At 39.7% G+C, this 20197-nt stretch overlaps 1 protein-coding gene across 1 annotated transcript in view; it reads left to right on the forward strand.

Moving 5' to 3' along the window:
* The window catches only part of LOC150078243 (fibroblast growth factor receptor-like 1), a 106975-nt gene that overhangs the window by 55393 nt on the left and 31385 nt on the right, over positions 1-20197 (forward strand). The window contains exons 3-5 of the mRNA XM_090384823.1: positions 3292-3572; positions 4156-4233; positions 6198-6485. Coding sequence (XP_090240949.1) covers positions 6281-6485 — 205 coding nt within the window. The 5' untranslated portion in view covers positions 3292-3572; positions 4156-4233; positions 6198-6280. The remainder of the gene's footprint in view (positions 1-3291; positions 3573-4155; positions 4234-6197; positions 6486-20197) is intronic.

Here is a 20197-nt window from a genome sequence, read left to right on the forward strand (position 1 = left end):
AAATAGAAAACTATGCGAGACAAATGCCATTAGAAATAGGATGTAAGGACCATAAGACAGCCAGTAATATTTTAGAGTATAATATTTCAATGATTTTTAAAGAAATCTTATTGATTAAAAACCTTTTATTACCGTTATGAACTCATGCTGAAATTCCATCAGAGGAAAATGTTTCATGCAGATAAAAGCGTCATTATTTTATTCATTTATTTTTATTGGAATGGTGGTCCCAGCCAACCTTTGTATATTTATATTATCGTACAAACAACATCGTACAGATTAAGATCCAGAAAACCCCTGTGTATTGTGGCTAAATTGTGTATTTTATGGTCAGTTTTCTGGATGAAAACTGCAGTTTTCAAACTGATAACTAACTCAACCACAACGTAAAACAAACAGATAACAATCCTCTTCAACTTCTGCGACCCAGGCCTTTTCCACACGATGTGAAAGAAAGTCATTGTAACACTTAACTGTGAGGACGTCAAACAAGATTCATGACATATGACGGGTAACTCCTGATAGTATGAGCCTGTCTTACGGACTTTTGAAGTATGGTAAAAGTAAACCTACAACACATCATTAACATTCTCTTAAAGGATGTTTTTTTCTTTTAGGCTTTTAGTGGAGCTCGGCTAGTTGATCTTAGAGATGACAAATCGGAGTTCCCTATCTAACCAATTTACAAACCATATAACTGGTGCGGCATTGACAAGTTGCCTTTTGCATATAAAGATCCCGACCCTCCCTCTCGCTTTCATATTTAGATTGATAGGAAACAATGAAGATATAAAGTGAGATGAGGGGTCCAGAATGTTTATATTTGCAGAAAGGAAACTTAGTCAAGACGTCACCAGTGTATATGGCTTCTAAGTTAGATGAACTCCGACTTGTTATCTCTAAGATCAAGTAGCTGATGTCCACTGAAAGCTTAAAAAAGGGAAAAAATCCTTTAAGAGGGTGTTAATGAAATGCAGTAGGCTTATTAAGACCATTAATTGTACATTAAAAGTCCAAGCATCACTTGACAGCGTAGTCAGTTTAGTTACCGGAAAGGCTCTTCATAAGTAAATAAGGGGCAATACTCAATTCGTTTACTTAGAATAGTCATAAGAACAAATTTCTTTCCAAATTACACATTTCGATTTCTAAAAGGAACTATAATCCATGTTAACCCCTTTCCCAAATAACCCTCGTAGCACAACGTAATCACTTTAATCCCAGTATTCCAAAGTGAACCCCCTGCTAGTTCCACCTCTGAATTACTCGACAGCTGTCCGAAACATCGGAGAAAAGCCCAGTCGCGCCTATTGCGCCGTATCTCACGTTTATTGGCGACTGTAACTGGAGAAACCGAGGTGAGTATGTCGCGTTGCCTAGGCAACAGACCTGTTTAAGGAAATAGTTGCTTTGCCGTGGTCAGGAAGGTGCAGGTGGAAGAAAGGGTCAGAGTGGCTGCAATGGGCGACAGAACAAATAGCCTCTGCCGGCCCATTAAACAGAATTAGCTTCCCCAGGGTCATAGTTATGGGATTAACTGTCTCGAGCCCTCATTACGTCCTAATGGCGATCAGAGATAGGAGAAAAGTCCTGAGAGAATGTCCTGGTTGGCCGTACACAAGAATGAACGTCTCCCGCTGCTGATCTCTCCAAGTAACTTAGCACTAATCCTAACTCATATCTTCTGTATCGGAGGAGAATGGGGGAGCTACCAGAGTTCACGTGAGTTCTGACGGGCCTTTATAAACAAGGACATTTACCGATGTATGGTCCAAGCAGATTAAGTATCGACACGAATTGTGGACTAACGTTGGCTGGTCAATATTCTCAGGAGAAATATAACTGATTTATTGCTTTCCTACCTAAAGAGAAACTCCCACGTAGATAAAGATTTAGGTAGAAGCAAAGGCCAGTAACTTTTAAAAGGACGTTTACAAACGAAAAATTGGCAGTTGTAAAATGATTTTGTAACTATATCTCTGTTAACACGTTTACGAAGAAAGTCCTGAGAATACAATGAGAAATTAGAGTATCCAGAAAGTTCCTGGCTAAAACTAGATACTGGAATCCCATTGTACTATACGCTGCTTGGATGTTGCTTCCCAAAGAGTTCTTCCGGTTACTCTCAAGTGTTACCTTTTTGTAATGGATACTGCGTGATCAGAGTGGACAATGAGCAACACCAAGAATGACCCTCAGGAGCTCCACGTCTCAGATATGACTGTCCAAAATCTTGAGAATCCCACCAGTATTCTCTGAAATTTTAATAATAGTGTGGACTGTGGAAGTACTTTTTTTTTTCACTAATAAGCACCTCTACAGAAACAAATTATAAATGCATGGAAAATCCTAATATCATGACAAAACCATTGAGTTTTAAGAGACTTCTAATGATGCCAAGCAAACCACTGACACTTTATACAGAAAATTCCTCGATTATCCGCACCTATAATAAAAAAAAAATGTACGAACTCTGGCTTTTATCTAGTCGGGCTCATTTTATGCTCACTTCAACAATAATAAGCTTAGAAATTTCTCAGTTGAGCGGGTATGGGTTCCACATGAAATCAGTTGCGCGGAACGAGTGTTCACTTGTCTCCCACAGCAGAATCTCGCGAGCCACTTGCAACAGGAATTGTCACAGGAAATGATGCGCGAGTTTTGCATGAACTCATCACAAAGGACAGTGTCTAAAACAAGTAAAGTCTTCCCAAAATATTTCTTGTACCAGGCCACAGGTAAAGATTTTAACATGGTGTAACGTGAGAGAATCCATTTTAAGTGTTAATAATGTGGTGCAGACTTACTGCTGAACAATAAAAAGTTAAATCTTTCAAGCAAAGTTCCAGTAACTAACCAACTTGTCTTGATGAATTGTAAAAGCATATAGCTTGACAATGCAAACTCCGTGTTGCAAACAAGCTCCCAGTAAGAAGTTCTGCTTCGTCCACGAAACGACAGAACTCCTCTTATTAGGAGCTTATTTTACGGTCTTACACATGTTCTTATTGGTTTGCTTCACATCTTTATTAACAGAAAGATGTGAAGCAAACTAATACAGCCGAAACTGGCAGTTTATGAAAACTTGTTGAATTTTAACAAAACTTTGTCCGAAAATTTAGGATGAGGGAGTCTTATTGAGTGGCATTATTAATGCCTTTGCTTGAATCAATACGCCATGTAAAATGGCTTTAGGAATCTTAGCATTATAGCTAAATAGATATAGTTTAGGTATCCACCGAATGTCCTGTGCAATCTTAATCACCCATATAAAATTTGGTTTTCTTTCAGGTCCACCTCGCCTACTTCCCAGGCCTATGACATTCATCGGGTGGTTCCTGAAGGAACAAACGTCCAACTTCCATGTCCAGTGCAGGCAGATCCAGACAGTGTGTTCTACGAATGGTACAGAGGAAGGCAGTCCTTGGCGTTCACCGAGCAACGTTTCCGGATAGCAACCAGTGGAGCACTAAGAATCAAATCTACGGCACCAGAAGACACAGGATTCTACGTGTGCAGGGCTGTGAATGGATTTGGCAGAGTGGACGTCAACGTTACTCTCATTGTGCTAGGTAAGATATCCTCAATTTTATCTACTGTCAGTTATTTTATACTCAATCTTTTGTCAGAAGAGTAATGAAGTGGGTGTCATACACTAGCGGATATTTCTGTACGTTTATCGCGTTAATTGTGCTAATGCATTTATTATGCATTTGCTATCTCGTAACAGATTAGGGGGAGCTTAGGATAGATTTCGTAGAGGCACAAGAAATATACAAGATCCGACAAGTAATCTAAGAACAAGCTACAAAACATCGTGACACGTCCATTCACCATTGGATGATTATACCTCCGAGTCGGACAAAACGCCAGTCCAATTAAACAGAACCTACATAAATGGAGAGATGAGAAACAACGGATCCCAGTTATTCAGAAAAAAAAATAGTATTTACAAACATTCTTAACTGAACATTAATTTTAGCTATTGTCCATTCTGAAAACTCCATCCGTTGCACTAAATACATCGTGCAACTCCGAAAACCAGTTTCCCCTCAGCATTTCTTTAATTACTTAAAAGCACCGAGGTATTTCATTGCATCTAACATTAATCCTTCTTTAAACTTTTCCTAACTACTTCCTTTCTCTTTTTGACAGCCAACGACGACGACAGCCCCTTAGGGCCCGAGTTTCACGAGCAGCGTGCCAACCCCAGACACCGAGAGAGCAACGGAGGTAAGTGACGTTCACGCTAATTTCGTCTCTTGATTTGGAAGAGTTTAAATAGCTTTATGGAGATATCGAGCTGAGAGAGAGAGTAACAGATGGCTTAGCTTTCTTCACTAAGTCTTAAAAATGATATTCGCGTACTAAGGCTGCGTGTTTAAGTATATTAAAAATTTTAATCGTGTAAAAAAACTTATTCTGCTCCTTCCCGTACTGCTGATCATGATGGGTCGTTTAGTTTTTCTCCTAAACGCACTAGTCGAACCTACTAAGTACAATAAGAAGCTATTCGCGCTTATATATGAAAACTCTACACAACTCCGGGACAGTGGAAGCCACGTAATGTCAGAATTAAACACAGGGGTACCAAATAAACGGACTGTGGACCAAACGTTAAAAACACATGTTTCTATATGAAAATAGGAGTACATAAGGGTTTTTAAAAGAATACCAGAACTTAGATTCGTGAAATTATCGGGATCTTCAGTCTTGCCCATCATTCCATTTAAAGTACCTTAGTAACCACTCGAGACAAAATCTCTACATGGGTTACTCTGAAATAAATGCTAATCTGAAGTTATTTAACTAAAATAAATTTTAAATAACCTAAAATTTTAACGAAACCTGGGAAACGAACTACCTAGCCCCGTTTAAATGAGACCAACAGAGGACAAAACCCCGCTCATCTCAGTGAATCTGGTTGCCGCCCCTGCCACTGGGACGAGGGTTCTACTCTAGCGCTCGTCCAGTTATTGCTCCTTTAAACGCTAACTACTGAAGTAAGCGAACAGCCGCTTATTAGTAAACATAAGCAACAATATATAATGTACTGAGCACCCAATAGAGCTTTCAAGCCAAGGTCTTTGATCGTAAATATGTCGCAATTAAGCATAATATTTAAAGAAGTCTTCACAGGTACATAAACTGTTCCAACCGAACCAAGTAGATACAATCTCAAGGCTAAGCCATGGCCAGTAGTAAGAAAGGTTGGTTTAAGACCAAATTGTAACCAAGGTGTTTTTTTTTTTTTATCTACAATATCATCTAATGGCAAAAAAGAATACGTGTAATTCCCATATTTGGTGCCAAAGAGCATATAGATCAAATAAATCAAATAGAATCCTCTTCTCATCTTTTAAATCATTTCTTGTATATAATTTATCGACCACGGAGCATATAACTGTCTATAAAAAAACTAACATTCTTAGTAAAAAAATGCACATCTGTAAGTCCACTCCCAGCATTTGTAAAGCATCCCTGGATGTTACAAGATATTCCTGGATTGTACTCAGATGAGCGGAACGGGCTTGAAATAAGCATTCTTGAATAATGGTGCTTTAAATTCTATGCACCCAAGCAGTAGAAGCATAGGTGACTATGGGGACAAAAGCATTCGTATAAAAGATTTAATGACCTACCTTTAACCGCCCCCCCCCCTCAGTCAATCCTAACAACTCTTCTGAGCTTGGAATACAACGTTCCAATTTCAATTTTCAAAAATCTTACATGTTCCGTGAAAAATATTCCATCCCCTAAGTACAGCCCCAAATATCTGGTTGTTCTTATATAGCTTAGGGAGACTTAATTAGTCCTTACCACTGGACTTCTATTCATAGTTAGCCTGCCTTTCAAATAGCATGTGTACAGTTTTCTGTCGAGACTTGCGCTTACGCAATTTACTCCAACTTAGTTTTCCTAAGTCTGGGTGGTCAGAATACCCGAATTCCTAAGTACTGTCAATAAGCAAACATGTTCCTTAAATTTCTGTAAGGGCTAGAGACGGTTCACGGCCTAGATCATAGCCAGCTTAGTTTTACAACTCCGATCTAACGAGCTGTAATATTCACGGAAAGTACGTCTTTTCTAGTTCTTAGTGACTAGCCATCTTGAAGTTCATTGCTCTACACACCATTAACTCATGAATATTTCTCATGTGACTTCAAACAAAATAAATCTCACTTTCTTTTGTGTAGATAGACCAAGGTTCCTGCACGTGACTAAACTCCATCGAAATGGCACACACCGGCCAGTGGGAGGATCGATCCGTCTCAAATGTATGGCAACCGGAAATCCCGTACCCCAAATATCCTGGCTAAGGGACGGCCACATCTTAAGTGAACACAGTCTTCCCTCAGGTGCCAAGAGAGGTCGGTGGTGGTTACAACTTCGTAATTTACAAGTTTCGGACAGCGGAAATTACTCTTGTCTGGTGTACAACGTACACGGCTACACCAACGCCACCTTCCCTCTTCACGTAGAAGGTAAGTCAGCGCGTTTAGCAGAGCAGTAATAGAGAAGATAAACGAGTGTAATCATTATGCGAAAATGCCTATTAGTCTCACGCGCTCTGTTTTAAGGTTCGAGACGTACGACCTATTTTCTATAGAAAAGCGCGGTCCGACAAAAGACGACACCAAGCAAGTGTCGGTGTTCCTCACCCCTATCCCTCACTAATCACTCTGCAATATATACCGTCCGAGATATTAAACTCATCTTAATTAAAACGCATTCTTTATGGAGCATTTATTTATAATGAGAGTGAAATAAATCACGAGCGCGCGCAACCAGCACAGCCTATCGTGCGAAGAACGTTAAAAATGCCACGTTGTCATTGTGAACAGCGAGAGAAATTAAGCAAAAGGCAACTCTCCTATCTTATCTACCGACATACAAAAGTGGACTAAACTAGGCTTAAAAGCAATGTAGATCCATCATCCAAGAAACACTAGCCACCGTTATAAAGAAATCCCAAAGGAAAATTCATAATGCCCAAAGATTTATAAAACGCCAGGCTGCTTCCCGTTGGCAGGCGTTTCTTATTAAATACAGCATCTAGTGATTAATCGGCGACTTACGGTAGAGTTGCCCTCACCACAGACGACAGTGAGGAGAATTACGACTATCTCTGAGAAAAGTTTATTAACTTCCAGATCTTAATTACAAAGACGCTACGGTATTCCGAACCTTCTCTTCCCCTCCCCCCTTCTCCAACTCTTTCACGTATCAGCGAGATTTAACCGATGGCTTAGAGCCGTACAATGTTTTTAATTTTTGCTAATTTGCCATGTTGTTCGGGTTAAAGCTGCCATCGAGACAACGCTATTGGCAACACGGACTCGTGCTTATCGCATTCACTCTTGAGTTTTGATGAATGTTGAAGTGATTCCTTATTGGAAGGAATTTTAAACGTTTCGAAATTGCATTCTGAAGTGTAATATATAAATGTCGGATTAACTGCTTGCCAAGAAAAATACATTGAAGGTAGATGCAATAATTATCCCCTTTCTCTAATTAAGGCTAAGCCTCATTTGAAGGCCATCTTCATTTTTTTAATGAAAAAAGCGCTACAAAAAGAATTCGATCCAATTTAAGTGTCAATATTCGTTAGGGGGGAGGTAACAGGTAATAGAAGCTTCAGTACTGATCTCCCCCCTCCAATTTTAACCTTAATCTTACCTTGATTACATTTGATGCAGCTTTTTAATCTGAATAAAAGTTCAATGTATGACTTCGAAGACAGTAGGTTTTGCAAATCTTGGGTATGAAAGTAGGCAAATTAAAATTCTCTGCAAACGTTACGTACATAATCAAAACTATATCTGATTAAAATCAAATCAAAATATTCAACGCTACAGATTTTAACTATTACAAACCTCGATTAATAATTGGTCTTCGATACTCCAAATATTTACCACTTAATTCTTCGACCGGAACACCAGACACACACTGCTCCTGAAAATATCTCCAGAATGGAAGTTTCGCGTACTGGTCGCTTCTCTATGCCTCGCCAATGATGCCCCCTTTCGCAATAACTTCTAAACGGTGCGATTAATAGAAAAATTATAAAATTTTGATCGCCGTAGTGAAAATAGACATAAATGCGACTGAAATATTTTTTCTCTTTTAAAATTGACCCTGATATTTAGAATAAAGTTCAAGAGTTGCGACATCTCAGCTACGAATAATTTCATCTCAACCAATTTAGACCAGGGTCTGACATTTCTTCTCAGCAAGTTTAACTCATCCGAACGATATTGTTTCAAATCATGCGAAAGGGTTTTCCTCGTGGGGAGTACAGTTGGTATTATTACCATCCTCCCCACACCGGGCAGAAAAGACGTAAATTTGAATCCCATCAATGACGATAGAAATTTCTATGGGTCTTTTTCAAAATGTGATTGCGTTAATCGGTCTCGGGAGAGGGTAGCATGGGTTTTTTCTCTCCCGGAAACTTGGATTTTTCTTTCAGAAGACAGCAAATCGACCACAGAATACATTCATTTTACAGACATATTTATATATGGCCTCAGTTTCTGATGCGCCTAAAAGCCTGTAACAACCAACAAAGGAAAGGGAGAAAATAGACAACTGTTGAGGTTATTTTATTAATTAATTTATTTTTTACAGTTTGCCTTCCAGTCGATAATCTTCACGAAAATGAAATTAGATATGTCTCACTGCCAAAAGGGGAAAACCTATTGAGGAATTTTCACTTATTTTCACGCGTACAATTGCAACTCTCCCGAATCATCATGTAAAAAAAAAGGCGATGGATGCCTTCAAATAAAACTACGGTACTACCATAAGACCACATAAAAAATGCTACTCGTTGGACTGGAAGATTTATTGTTCTTTTTTCCTCATTGTGGTGGAGTCAGTCTATCTCGGGTGAAAGTTCTATGGTTTATCTTGTGGAAACTCAGCTTTAGTACAAAACAGGCAAGCCAACTATAGAACAGTTTGCATAGCCTTCAACCTCGTGTTAGCATTTTGGGCCATGCAAAAACAATATAATCACCGTCCTCCCACATTGGGTGGAAAAGGCCCACGTTCTAATCCAGTCAATCACGCGACAAATTTCTATGGGATTTTTTTCACAATGGGGAAACTTCGTTGCGTGGACGAAGCTCTCCAGTAAGTAGTATTCTTAGTGTACTCTTCAAACCTGCACTCAGTTTCACATCTGAATAGTTTGTAGTTGGGAAACTACAAACTACTACTAGTTTGTAGTAGTTTGTAGTTTCCCAAAAGAATTGTGTTCCATAGCTTCAAGGTCCTAAACCGGTGGGGTCATCACAGTAAGTCGCTTTTGATGTTTATCGACTTTAAAAAAGATTCTCTTTCATGGTAGTATATACTTAACGTTCTTTTAGCTCTTAATATACAATTTATTTATATCATTCAGAATAACATTAAAGTTCATTAGCGATGTTCAGGGCTTTATTATGTGGGTTTGGTGTTTAGTGAGTTGCAGCGGTATTATGGGAAAAAGCTGAGCAAACTCTGTGGATAATGAACACGCTTACAAATGCCTCTACAGTATCTGAAGTTCCGACCTCAATATTTGCTAAGCCGACCATTAGGACGGAGTGAGGAGCTCTTTATGGAGCTTCTTGCTCTCTGTAAGTGTTCTTGACCTACTAGATGTTTCTTGACTGTTCTATCGATGTCTGTTTTTCATCTTCTCAGGATCCGATCAATTCACGTTGAAAAGCTCAAACTAATTTCAGACTACTTCGGTTTCTGTGTATGTGTCCCTTTTAGGCTTTTGTACCTGATCTCCCTTTACATAGGGCTCCCTGGACCTGTTTTAATAGCGTCGTTAGCTATATTTAAATACCTTTGAGAGCGTAGTATAAACGAGTATCGCTTGAAAAGTTGTTGAAAAGTGCACTGAAACCTGGTTGAAAGTAAATAAATATCCGTGAATTTCACAATAGAGGTATAACTGCAGTCATGACACGGTGGGACAAGTACTTGAATGTGATCTTTAATTATATCGAAAAGAAATGAGTTAATGTACCTTCATTTATGTGAAATTTCACTGTTGTATGACTACATATCTTTTCACAAAAATAATTGTTTCCTTACCTTTCAAAGCCTTCGCATACCATATACATTTGGCTTTAAAATAATTAAATTTAAAAATTTCAAAGCTGCAAATCTGTTGGTTCACTGGGATTTCAGGATTAGGGCGAGTAACTCCATGTTGTTTTATTTGAAAAACATTTAATACGGTTCCGGTTGCTGCTGTACACGCTGAAGCATATTGGGATTACAGACAAGATCCTGAAATGGACTGGGGGACTATCTGAAGGATAGAAGGTACGGGGTTGCTATAAATAGTCATTCTTCAGGGCAGGATGAAATTATAAGCGGGGTACCTGAAGGTTCGGTACTAGAGCCACTATTGTCTAATTTTCTTGAGTAATATCGAATAGGGATTAAAGATTATGACGTTGAAATTTGTAAATAATATGAAGGTTGGAAGAACAGTTACCGATGCAAGCCACGCTGAGGTCTTTCAGAATGACTTGGACAATCTTAATTGATGGTCGAAGAAATGGTAGTTACGATTTAATGCTGCCGAACGTAAGGATCCACATGTCGGAAATAATAAACTGGTGGAGTTAAATCTAGGGGACAAGGTCCAAAATGTCAATTCCATTCGAATTAATAAAGGCGAGAAACCAGCAATAATAATGATAATGCAATCTATTTTCTTGATGAAGTTCTTAAAATGTATGCAATACATGAATTACTACAGGAATGGATGCTTAACTTTTTAACAACCGTTTGTGTATTTAAGTAGCATATATAAACTTTCTGTGCAAGTCTTTTCAGTGATTTCAATGATTTCTTGGGCAATAGCAAAAAACATTGACTGACTTTTTTTATCCAGTTCTCCACGAACGCTACTAGTTTCCTGAATTTGCTGCTTTATTTGTTACTAGTGAGTCGGGATATTTTTCTGGAAATTTGGTTTGGACATTCATATACGACTTTGAATAAAAATATTTTTCGACTGTAAACGCACGTTCAGAGAGGGAACACACGACGGAGGCCTCGTCACGAATAACACAGTATGGATGAATTTGTATACGTATAAACTAACAACCACTGTTGTTGGTGATGTTGTTGTAGGGTTTTTAGGAGCATCAACGACTAAGGCCATTACTGTCTGTAAATTGCGTGGGTTATCTGGTCGATTTTCTGTTTGCTGGAAGAAAAAGCCGAGTTCCGGGAGGAAATACCATGCACACCTCGCCTGAGACCGACTAACTCAGTTACGGTTGTGAAAGAGGTCCATAAAAATTTGCACATCATTAACGGGAACCGAACTAAGTTCTTTTCCTCCCGGTGTGGGGAGGACGGCAATTTTACCAACTGTGCTACCCCAAGAGGGCAACCACTGTTCTGTATACAGTGTTGCCACCAAAATACGCCCTCGTGGGTAGCACAGTTTGTAGGATCGCTGTTCTTCTCACACCGGGTGGAAAAGACCTGAGTTCGAATTCCATCGACGACGGGAGGAATTTTTATGGATCTTTCTCACAACTGGATGAGTTAGTCGGTCTCAGGAGAGAATGGCATGGTTTTTTTCCGGGAAACTCCGGTTTTTCGTCCAGCAAAACAGAAAATCGACCTCAGAACACACGCAATTTACAGACAATATACACGGAGCAACATGGAGTTAGTCGTCGATGTTCCTAAAATCCAATAACAACAACACCAAAGTACATTAGTAAGAACTGCCTGTTGAAAACAATTATTCTACTACAAGGTCATTTTGAACGACTTTGTAGTAGAATAATTGTTTTCATTTGATTATTAACCATTATACGCTACGAAATGTATTCGTATTTTACCCCATCAGACCCATGCAGTGTCCGCTCGGATGGCACAGTGATTATGACCATAGACCTCCCGTGAAAACAGCCCTAGTTCAAATCCCATCAATGGCGCGAGGAATTCTGTGGGCATTTTTTCATTCCGTGGCTAAGTTAGTCAGTCTTAGGCTTGGGTAAGATGGTCCCTCACCTCGAAACTCGGGTTTTTCGTCCAACAAAACAGGCAGATCGGTCAGAAATCCATGCAATTTATGGGGATAATGCATATGGGCAGATTATTATATCACGGGTGGTCCTAGTGTGATACGTTAGTTTTTATACCCACACAGGCAAATGCCATCCATTCCAGTCTGTTTCAATCCATTATGGCTGAGTTATTCGAGAGCCCCAATAACACTCAGAATCCAGCGGTGTCTTTGGCGTCCTGAGCAGAGAATAGTCAAGCAACAACAAAGACCACATGGCAGCTTTACGCAACCAATTATGAAAACTTTCTGGAAACTGGGAAGTTTCTTTCGAAAAGTGAGCAGAGCGACTCTAAGAAGTGGTTTGTCACGCGAAATCTGAAAGGTGTAATCTCCTTTCTGAAGGAATGACCTGTTCCGGTTCATTACGTTCCCTTTCTGTATTTTATTCGTACCATAGCTCACTTAAAATCGCGCTAAATACGCTTGTTCACAGAGCCCCATCATAAATATTAGGCTGATCCCGGCGTGTCATAAAAATAAAGAGTTCGGCATTTATATCTGGTGTCCTTTCTTAGTCGACTCCATAAACGCTGCTCGAGCAGGAAGAGTAGCCCCATTAGAGAGAAACGGAGGACATTTTATCTGTGATCGCACTGTCACAGCGAGATCCAGCGATTATTTAAATCTCCGAACGGGTTGCCTTTTATCTAATTGTGTGTCGCGTTTCTAGTAGTTTATGCGTCGATAGTCGCTGCCGACGTCCGGGCGGCATCGGCCCATTGGCCATTGTCTATCTACGGAGACGATGTTCTTTTCAGCCGTACTCTTGTAATGATGGAATTCAGTCGTTTATGAAGCTTTTTATAACGCTGCTGATAAATGGAGTGTGAGATGAGATTGATTTAAAGGCGCGAGCTTCAAGCATATCGGTCTTCTATTTCATTTTCTTTTTAAGAACCGCCAGTTCTGTCTTTCTTAAAACTGCAAACAGTAAATAGTCGAATAATTAGGGACAACTGTTGTATATTGATGAGGGGGAATGAGAAATGATGGGGAAGGTATTGGGGTAGAAATACACGCATTCTCCTGAAAAGAGCATTTTTTCCTATAGAGTGGTAAATTATCACAGTAGTTTTAAACAGAGCGATCTGACTGTCTGTCATTCAAACTGAATGTGCACAAATACGAAGCACTTCTCAATAATGTTTTATAATCCAGACATAAACAGAATTTCCTTATCCATTTATCTATCTAGTAGTGATATGAATTACAGGCCTACAAACAGACAAGCTTCAATTGTAAATAATCTCAAGTTAAATGGCAAAGGGACACAGTCACTGTGTGAATGATTCATGTAGTTTAGAGTTCTTGGACAGATGGAAGTGGGTCAATCACAGACGCAGGTGGGTCCTGAATGGCCATCCAAATGTGATATAAAGATTATGGAAACAAGTGAACTGTTCTAGGAGCTGTAGAAGGTCGATTAAGAGATGAAACATTAATGGATGACCGATATCATAACTGATCTCCCAGATTGCACAACGAGATCTACATCGTTAACAACCATTCCCTTCATGTCATCAGTAAAGCTCTTAAAATTTGAATTCATCAAATTTTAGTTTCATCTTTCCGCTCTAAAGATTATAGATGTGCTACCGTTCTGTACAAAGAAATTGTTTTAGCAGTCAACGATTATGCCTCTATTGTTCGGAATCCTTAAAGGAAATTTCTCATGAAGAAACTAGCAGCTGTTCAGCGTATCTTTGTAAGATAACTCTTCCCCAATAATGCTCTGCTTTATCACTTCTATTACTATCGATCACTCTGTGTATACTTTCATCTCAAAACACCAGCTGATCTCAAGTTTTTCTGTAAAGCTTTCTTTGCGACTTATGACACTCCAGAATTCTTGCAACTGATTAAACTTCTATGTCCCTCCTAGGCCAACCAGATATAAGCAGAATTTTCATATCCATCTATCTAGTAGTGATATGAATTGCAGTTCTACGAACAGACAAGCTTCAATTGCCAATAATCTCAAGGGAAATTTTTTTGACAACTCGCAGAATGCTATAATGGTCCTTGAAACTTTTCTTAGTACAATACGATATATATATATATATACAAAATTTGTATATATATATATATATATATATATATATATATATGTGTGCGTGTGTGTAGCCCAATTAAGCTTCCTTTTTTGTTATCCTGTTTTTACCTAATTTATTACTATTTTATTAGTTACTGTTTTTATTATTATTATAATTAAAAATACGCTCTGTTTTAATAGAATAAAAAAGTAAACAGTGGCAATACAGCAGTTCTTTTCTGAAATGCAGTTTGGGACCGAATCGTTCAGCCTATTCCTTCCTAAATGTTTATTTTTGTGACAAAGCAAATAAGACTATGGGAAGTCAGTGTAAATTGCGTGTATTCTATGGCCAATTTGCCTTTCCTATTTTGATGGATGAAAAACACGAGTTTCAGGAAGGGATGCGAAACAATGCAACCCACAACGTAACCCTACCATGGTGAGAAAAAAAAAAAAGAGCATAAAAATTTCTCCCGTCTCGATGGGATTCGAACTCATGTCTTTTCACAGAGTGTCTGAGTGTCTCCCCCACGAGGTCTTCGGATCTGAATCTTATTGAGCATGTGGGGATGCTCTTGGAGAGAGAAATTTCCAGTTGTCCCTTCTCTCCCTCAGGGAACCTTTACTTGTGCTATCCTGGAAGTATGAGCTTCTCTACCAGGACTTTTGAACAGTCTCACGGTGAGACTTTCACCAACATGACACCGTGAAACCACAGACCCGCGTGTATTCGCATCTGTCAGACTACATTATCAATGAGAAATTGCATCAGAGAAAACTGTCAGCAAGGAAACAAGCGCTATCTTGTTGAATGTCCACAAAATAGGTGGCCTCATGAGTAGCACAGTTGGTAGAATTTCCATCCTCCTCACACCGCGTGGAAAAGACCTAAGTTGTAATCCTGTCAATGACGCGAAGAATTTTATGGGTCTTTTTCACAACGTGGCTAAATTAGTCGGTCTTAGACGAGAGTATCATATTTTTGTTTTCCTCAGAAACAGCTAAGAATAACCTAATTACCATATTTCAAAGCCGACACACTTTATCCATAAAGTAACACAGGTCCTGTTGTCATATAACACGACATACTTCCGTTCCAAATTTTATCATCGACTTGCAACAATTAATTTTCAAATTTTACACGTTTGTGATTTTTTATTTATACCTTAATTTTTGTCCACTGGTGTATATTTTTCTAACGTTCTGTGCATTAATTCACTGATATTCTGAGTTTAACTATCAGCAGTGGTATATTAAGACCCTCATGGACCCTGAGTATCAAGACTTTGAGGTAATATTTCAAACGAGGGTTGAATGTTTTTCCTCCCGAAATCTTCGGTTTTTCATCCCACGAAAAAACTACAGGCCACACGCAATTTGCAGACAAAATATACCGGCTCGTCTTATCTTTCGCTGTCTATAAACTTATTCTATAACAGCGTTAAACTTTACCATCGAATCCCGAAAATTTTCTTAATTTTCTTCTATTACCTTCTTTAACCTCTACTTCATACATTAAACAACCTGTGTTTATTGACTTCGCCGCGCACAATCTATGCATAGCGGCAGGCGCTGTTGCCATCCGGATACTAGGCGCAAACGTTCGGATAACAATTCATGTACAGCAATAGAAGACATTTCCAACCATTCTTTGTCAGCAGTCGTGTCCTTGTCTGGGTTTTTCATCTACGTTTGAGTTTTTTGATGGTCTAAAAGTTGGCTGAAAAGTTTTCTCAATACCTGCTGTGTCTGTCACGGAGTGTGACTATTGATCTGTCGGATGGAGCTTCTGATCCTACATCAGCTGTTACCCTATTGATCCATCTTCTTCCCCCCTCCTTCGTAAAGTACGAAGAAAAGCGCAAGTTCCGAGTAATAACCACTTGCTATCAAGTTCAGAAAGTTTCAGTGTCGATTATCTTTGACACGGAGCTGCATAAATAATGGCCGCATCCGATTTATGAAACGCATACAGAAAAGTTGAACTAATGCACACACTATAAATATGTGCGTTATGTCACTGCTTCGTAATAAAAATACAGGGAAGGCAAGCGCTCACTAAAAGAGCAGAACTGATATTAAGAAGTTTCTTGGAGAACAACTTACCAACACAAACATATAAGTAGCATGAAGATTTCCACCAATCTATCTAAGAGTTGGTAGACGCAATTCGTTCGGCCGCAGCTATACATTACACACTGCTCGAGACGGATGGAAGAACATTTTTGCATCCATCACTGATCCCGCGTGTTCTCTCTGTGCATCTACGTTCTCCTACCACTTACCAAGTAAGTTTTTACTATACGGTCAATGACCGGAATTCGGAACTATTGTAGGACTTCCCAAATGTTGTCATAGCCGAAAACTGGAACCTTATGCCATATTCGTCTTTGGTAAATTTATTAGACTCGTGACCTTCTTTATCGCGAGCATTTCCTGAAATTACATTGTTTCAATTAATTATCATCAATCTTTTTCAACGATCATTTTAATTTTTTACCATCCAAATTTCTTCCTACACCCCCAACGAACATTAACATTTGATGCAGCTGCATGTAGCGTAATGAATGCGTCTTATGTCTCTTTTGGGACGGGATGCGCTTTTATCTGTGAAAATCGCTTCTATTCTATATTGGGTTGAGCTTAGAATACAAGATGTATTGCTAGTTATGAAATCGTAGTTTCTAAAGAGGAAAACTGCCCTTTTTTTATACTTTGTGTAAAAGGCCCGGGTTCAAATCCCTGCGGGAGATAGAAAGAATAGTTATGAGTTTCGCATCGTGGCCGAGTTAGTCGGTCTCGGACAAAGCTGTACTTTTTTTTTTCGCTATTCTTAGTTTTTAATTTGAAAATCAGGAAAACCGAACAAGGAATTCACGCAGTTTATATCCACCATATACTAATGTCCCATGGTCTTAGTTGCTAATTACAATCAACTAATCGAGGGAAAACGAAAAACATGCAACCCTAACCTGAGACTGTTTAACCCTGTAACAAACTGAAAAAGTCCTATAATGTTTTAGTCATACCGATGCCAAATATTTTTAGACAACAACGGAAAATGAAAACAAGTCTTTTTTTATACTTGAACGATGCTTCATGGCTCCCTTTCGTGAAACTACGATTTTCATCAAGCAAACAGGCTGTCTAGCTTCATATTATTACAAACATAATATACAGGGTGTATCAAAAATATTGGTACAAACGTTTAGGGGAGGTAGGTAACATCTAATGGAATCTGAATCGCATAGGAACCCATAACCGGAAACGTCACCGTAAGTCGGTACACGGCGCTGTTCATCAGTTCGCGAGAGGGAAAATTTCTGGTTTACTCATTCAAGCAGTAGTCGCCGCACGAAGAGTATGCATCGATATACGAACTGTGAGCTGGCAGACATGCACCTAGTGTATGGATTAGCAGAGGGGCAATGGACAAGCCGCTCAACGAATTTATGGAGAACGCTCCCAGACAGACATGTATCGGACCACCGTTTGTTTGCGCGTGTGCATCAAAATTTGTGCGATTATGGGTCATTTAGAGGTAACAGGAGTAGTGCGGGCAGACCACGTTCGACGCGAACTCCCGCCACGGAAGAAAGTGTGTTGAATGCCGTCCAGAATAATCCTACTATCTATAATAATCCTAAGGCAGAGGCAATGGCACAGGTGCCATTGCCTCTGCCTTAGGAGTGTCTCGTTGCAGTGTACAGCGTGTTTGGCACGGCGGTTCCTTACACCCCTTTCATCTCCAAAGGGTTCAGTTACTGCTCCCCCAAGATCATCCTGAACGTGTGGCTTTTGCGCAGTGGTTTCTCCAAGAAAGTGTTCAAGACTTGAATTTTCCAGCCTACGTTTTCTTCACGGATGAGGCTTATTTCACTCGGGAAGGCCCTCCCAAGGTTGTTGCAGTACTTTGATCCAAGCCCGAGGCGGGAATCGAACCCGCGACCTTTGGGTTGCCGGGCAGGTACTTTACCGACTCGGCTAGCCCGGTCGGCTGGCACAACATCGCTTCGCAATAAATGTGTTGGCAGGTATGGTCGGTGACTGCTTAGTCGGCCCATACCTGTTACCATCACGCATGAACTCCGCTAAATATCGGATCTTTCTTGAACAAGTTCTACCAGGGTTACTTGACGATGTTCCAGCAAATGCGAGACGCAACATTTGGTTTCAACATGACGGGGCGCCTGCCCATTATGGAAGGTGTGTTCGTGACCATCTGAACAGGTGATTTGGGCGTCGATGGATTGGCCGTGGTGGACTTGTTGCTGGCCCCCACGCTCACCTGATTTATCGAGCCTTGATTTCTTTCTGTGAGGGGCCCTGAAATCTATCGTGTATGAATCGCCTGTGGAGACGGAAATGGATCTCGTGGCGAGACTCGTCTGCGCTGCTGTTACTGTAAAACTCCAGATGTGTTGGACCGTGTCCGCCAATCCATGCTGCGTCGGTGTGACGCATGCATCGCGTCTCATGGTGGAACCTTCGAGCATCTGTTGTAACATCATGAAATGCATCCATCTCGTACTCCATTGTCAATGGAGTACGAGATGGATGTCGACGTCGTACATAAATAGATTCCTCGCAGTCGAGTACTGGGTAATGCGATGGATGAACAGGGTCACGGGCAATGCTTTCACCATCTCCAGGGCTGTGTTATATACCAACTTAAATATGACTCCCTGGAGAGTTCACATTGCATCCAGGAATATTCTTCTTCTTTCTCAGATGCTAACCGGTGTGATTGACGCCCCCAGTCTTCGAGGACTTATTTCTACTCCACGTGCTGGACGCAGTAATGACAGTCCCTACTTACCTTTGCATTCTAAACTATCCAACCTGTGCTGTCTGAAGAACTTCTTCCCAAACAACGCAGTGAACCTTTTCAATTCATTGGCAATAGACCCTGTGAAATACCCCGAATGCAAGCAGTACAGAGTGAAGAGCATCTCAGAAGCGCACTGCTTACTTCAACTATAATCTTGACAATGAGTGAACTTGTAAACAATATTGTAAATATACGCACTTGTGTAAATATTGTAAATAATTGTATTCGTGCATTTTTGTACACTCTTCTTATATTGTAAATACTGTAAATAATTGTAATTTTTGCTTTTTGTACACCCTTCTTATATTGTATATAATTGCAATTCTTGCATTTTGTACACCCTTCTAGCCGGTCGGCTGTGTATAAGGGGTGAAAGCAAACACTTGCTATTTTTTTAATAAACGGATTTTAATAATAATAAAAACAATATTATGTGAAATAAATGTTTGCCACTAATTACTGTCTTGTATCATTTCTGCTTCTTGTGCCTCTGCTACTACTTTCCCGTGAGTGACGTTTCCGGTTATGGGTTCCTATGCGATTCACATTCCTTTAGATGTTATCTACCTCCCCTAAACGTTTGTACCAATATTTTTGAGACACCCTGTATACTCGTACCCAAGAATCCGAATGTCCAAGGAGAGAGTGTAAAACTCAGGCGGTTTGGATCATTTGAAAGCAACCGAGAGTAGATGATTCCACGAATTCCATCAACAGAAGAGTCATTTCACTAATCGATACTCATCTTATGATATTAATATTACATCGTATATTTGGAGGTCTATTCGTAAAGATAAATCTCTTTACTATGGAATGAACAACTTAGCACTTAGTAATTTTATCTTCTAATGAGTTCTACCAAATTTGAGGTTAATAACCATTTACTCATGGGAGCACAGTAGCACCCGCTGACTGAGTAGGCCAGGGTTCGAGCCCCTGACTGCTGAATACGGTCGATCTGCCAACCCGCACTGGACCAGCGTGGCAGATTATAGTCCATTTCCCTCAACATGAATCGTTGAGGAGGCTTCCATCCTGCAGTGGATTGATAATGGCTGCAGTTTACCTTTTGTTTTGTTTTTTTACATATTTATCTATTCCGGATTTTTTCGGGCTGCACTATTCGCAGTATCCAAAAATGTGCATCACAGCTTTCTATGTATTGGCAGTAGTCGTGTTTACAAAATTTGGCATAAATCCCTCTTCAAAACGATTCTTCTTAAAATAA

This window comes from Mastigoproctus giganteus, chromosome 11 (assembly GCF_048544385.1).
Source record: "Mastigoproctus giganteus isolate SK-2022 chromosome 11, ASM4854438v1, whole genome shotgun sequence".
Lineage (NCBI taxonomy): Eukaryota > Metazoa > Arthropoda > Arachnida > Uropygi > Thelyphonidae > Mastigoproctus > Mastigoproctus giganteus.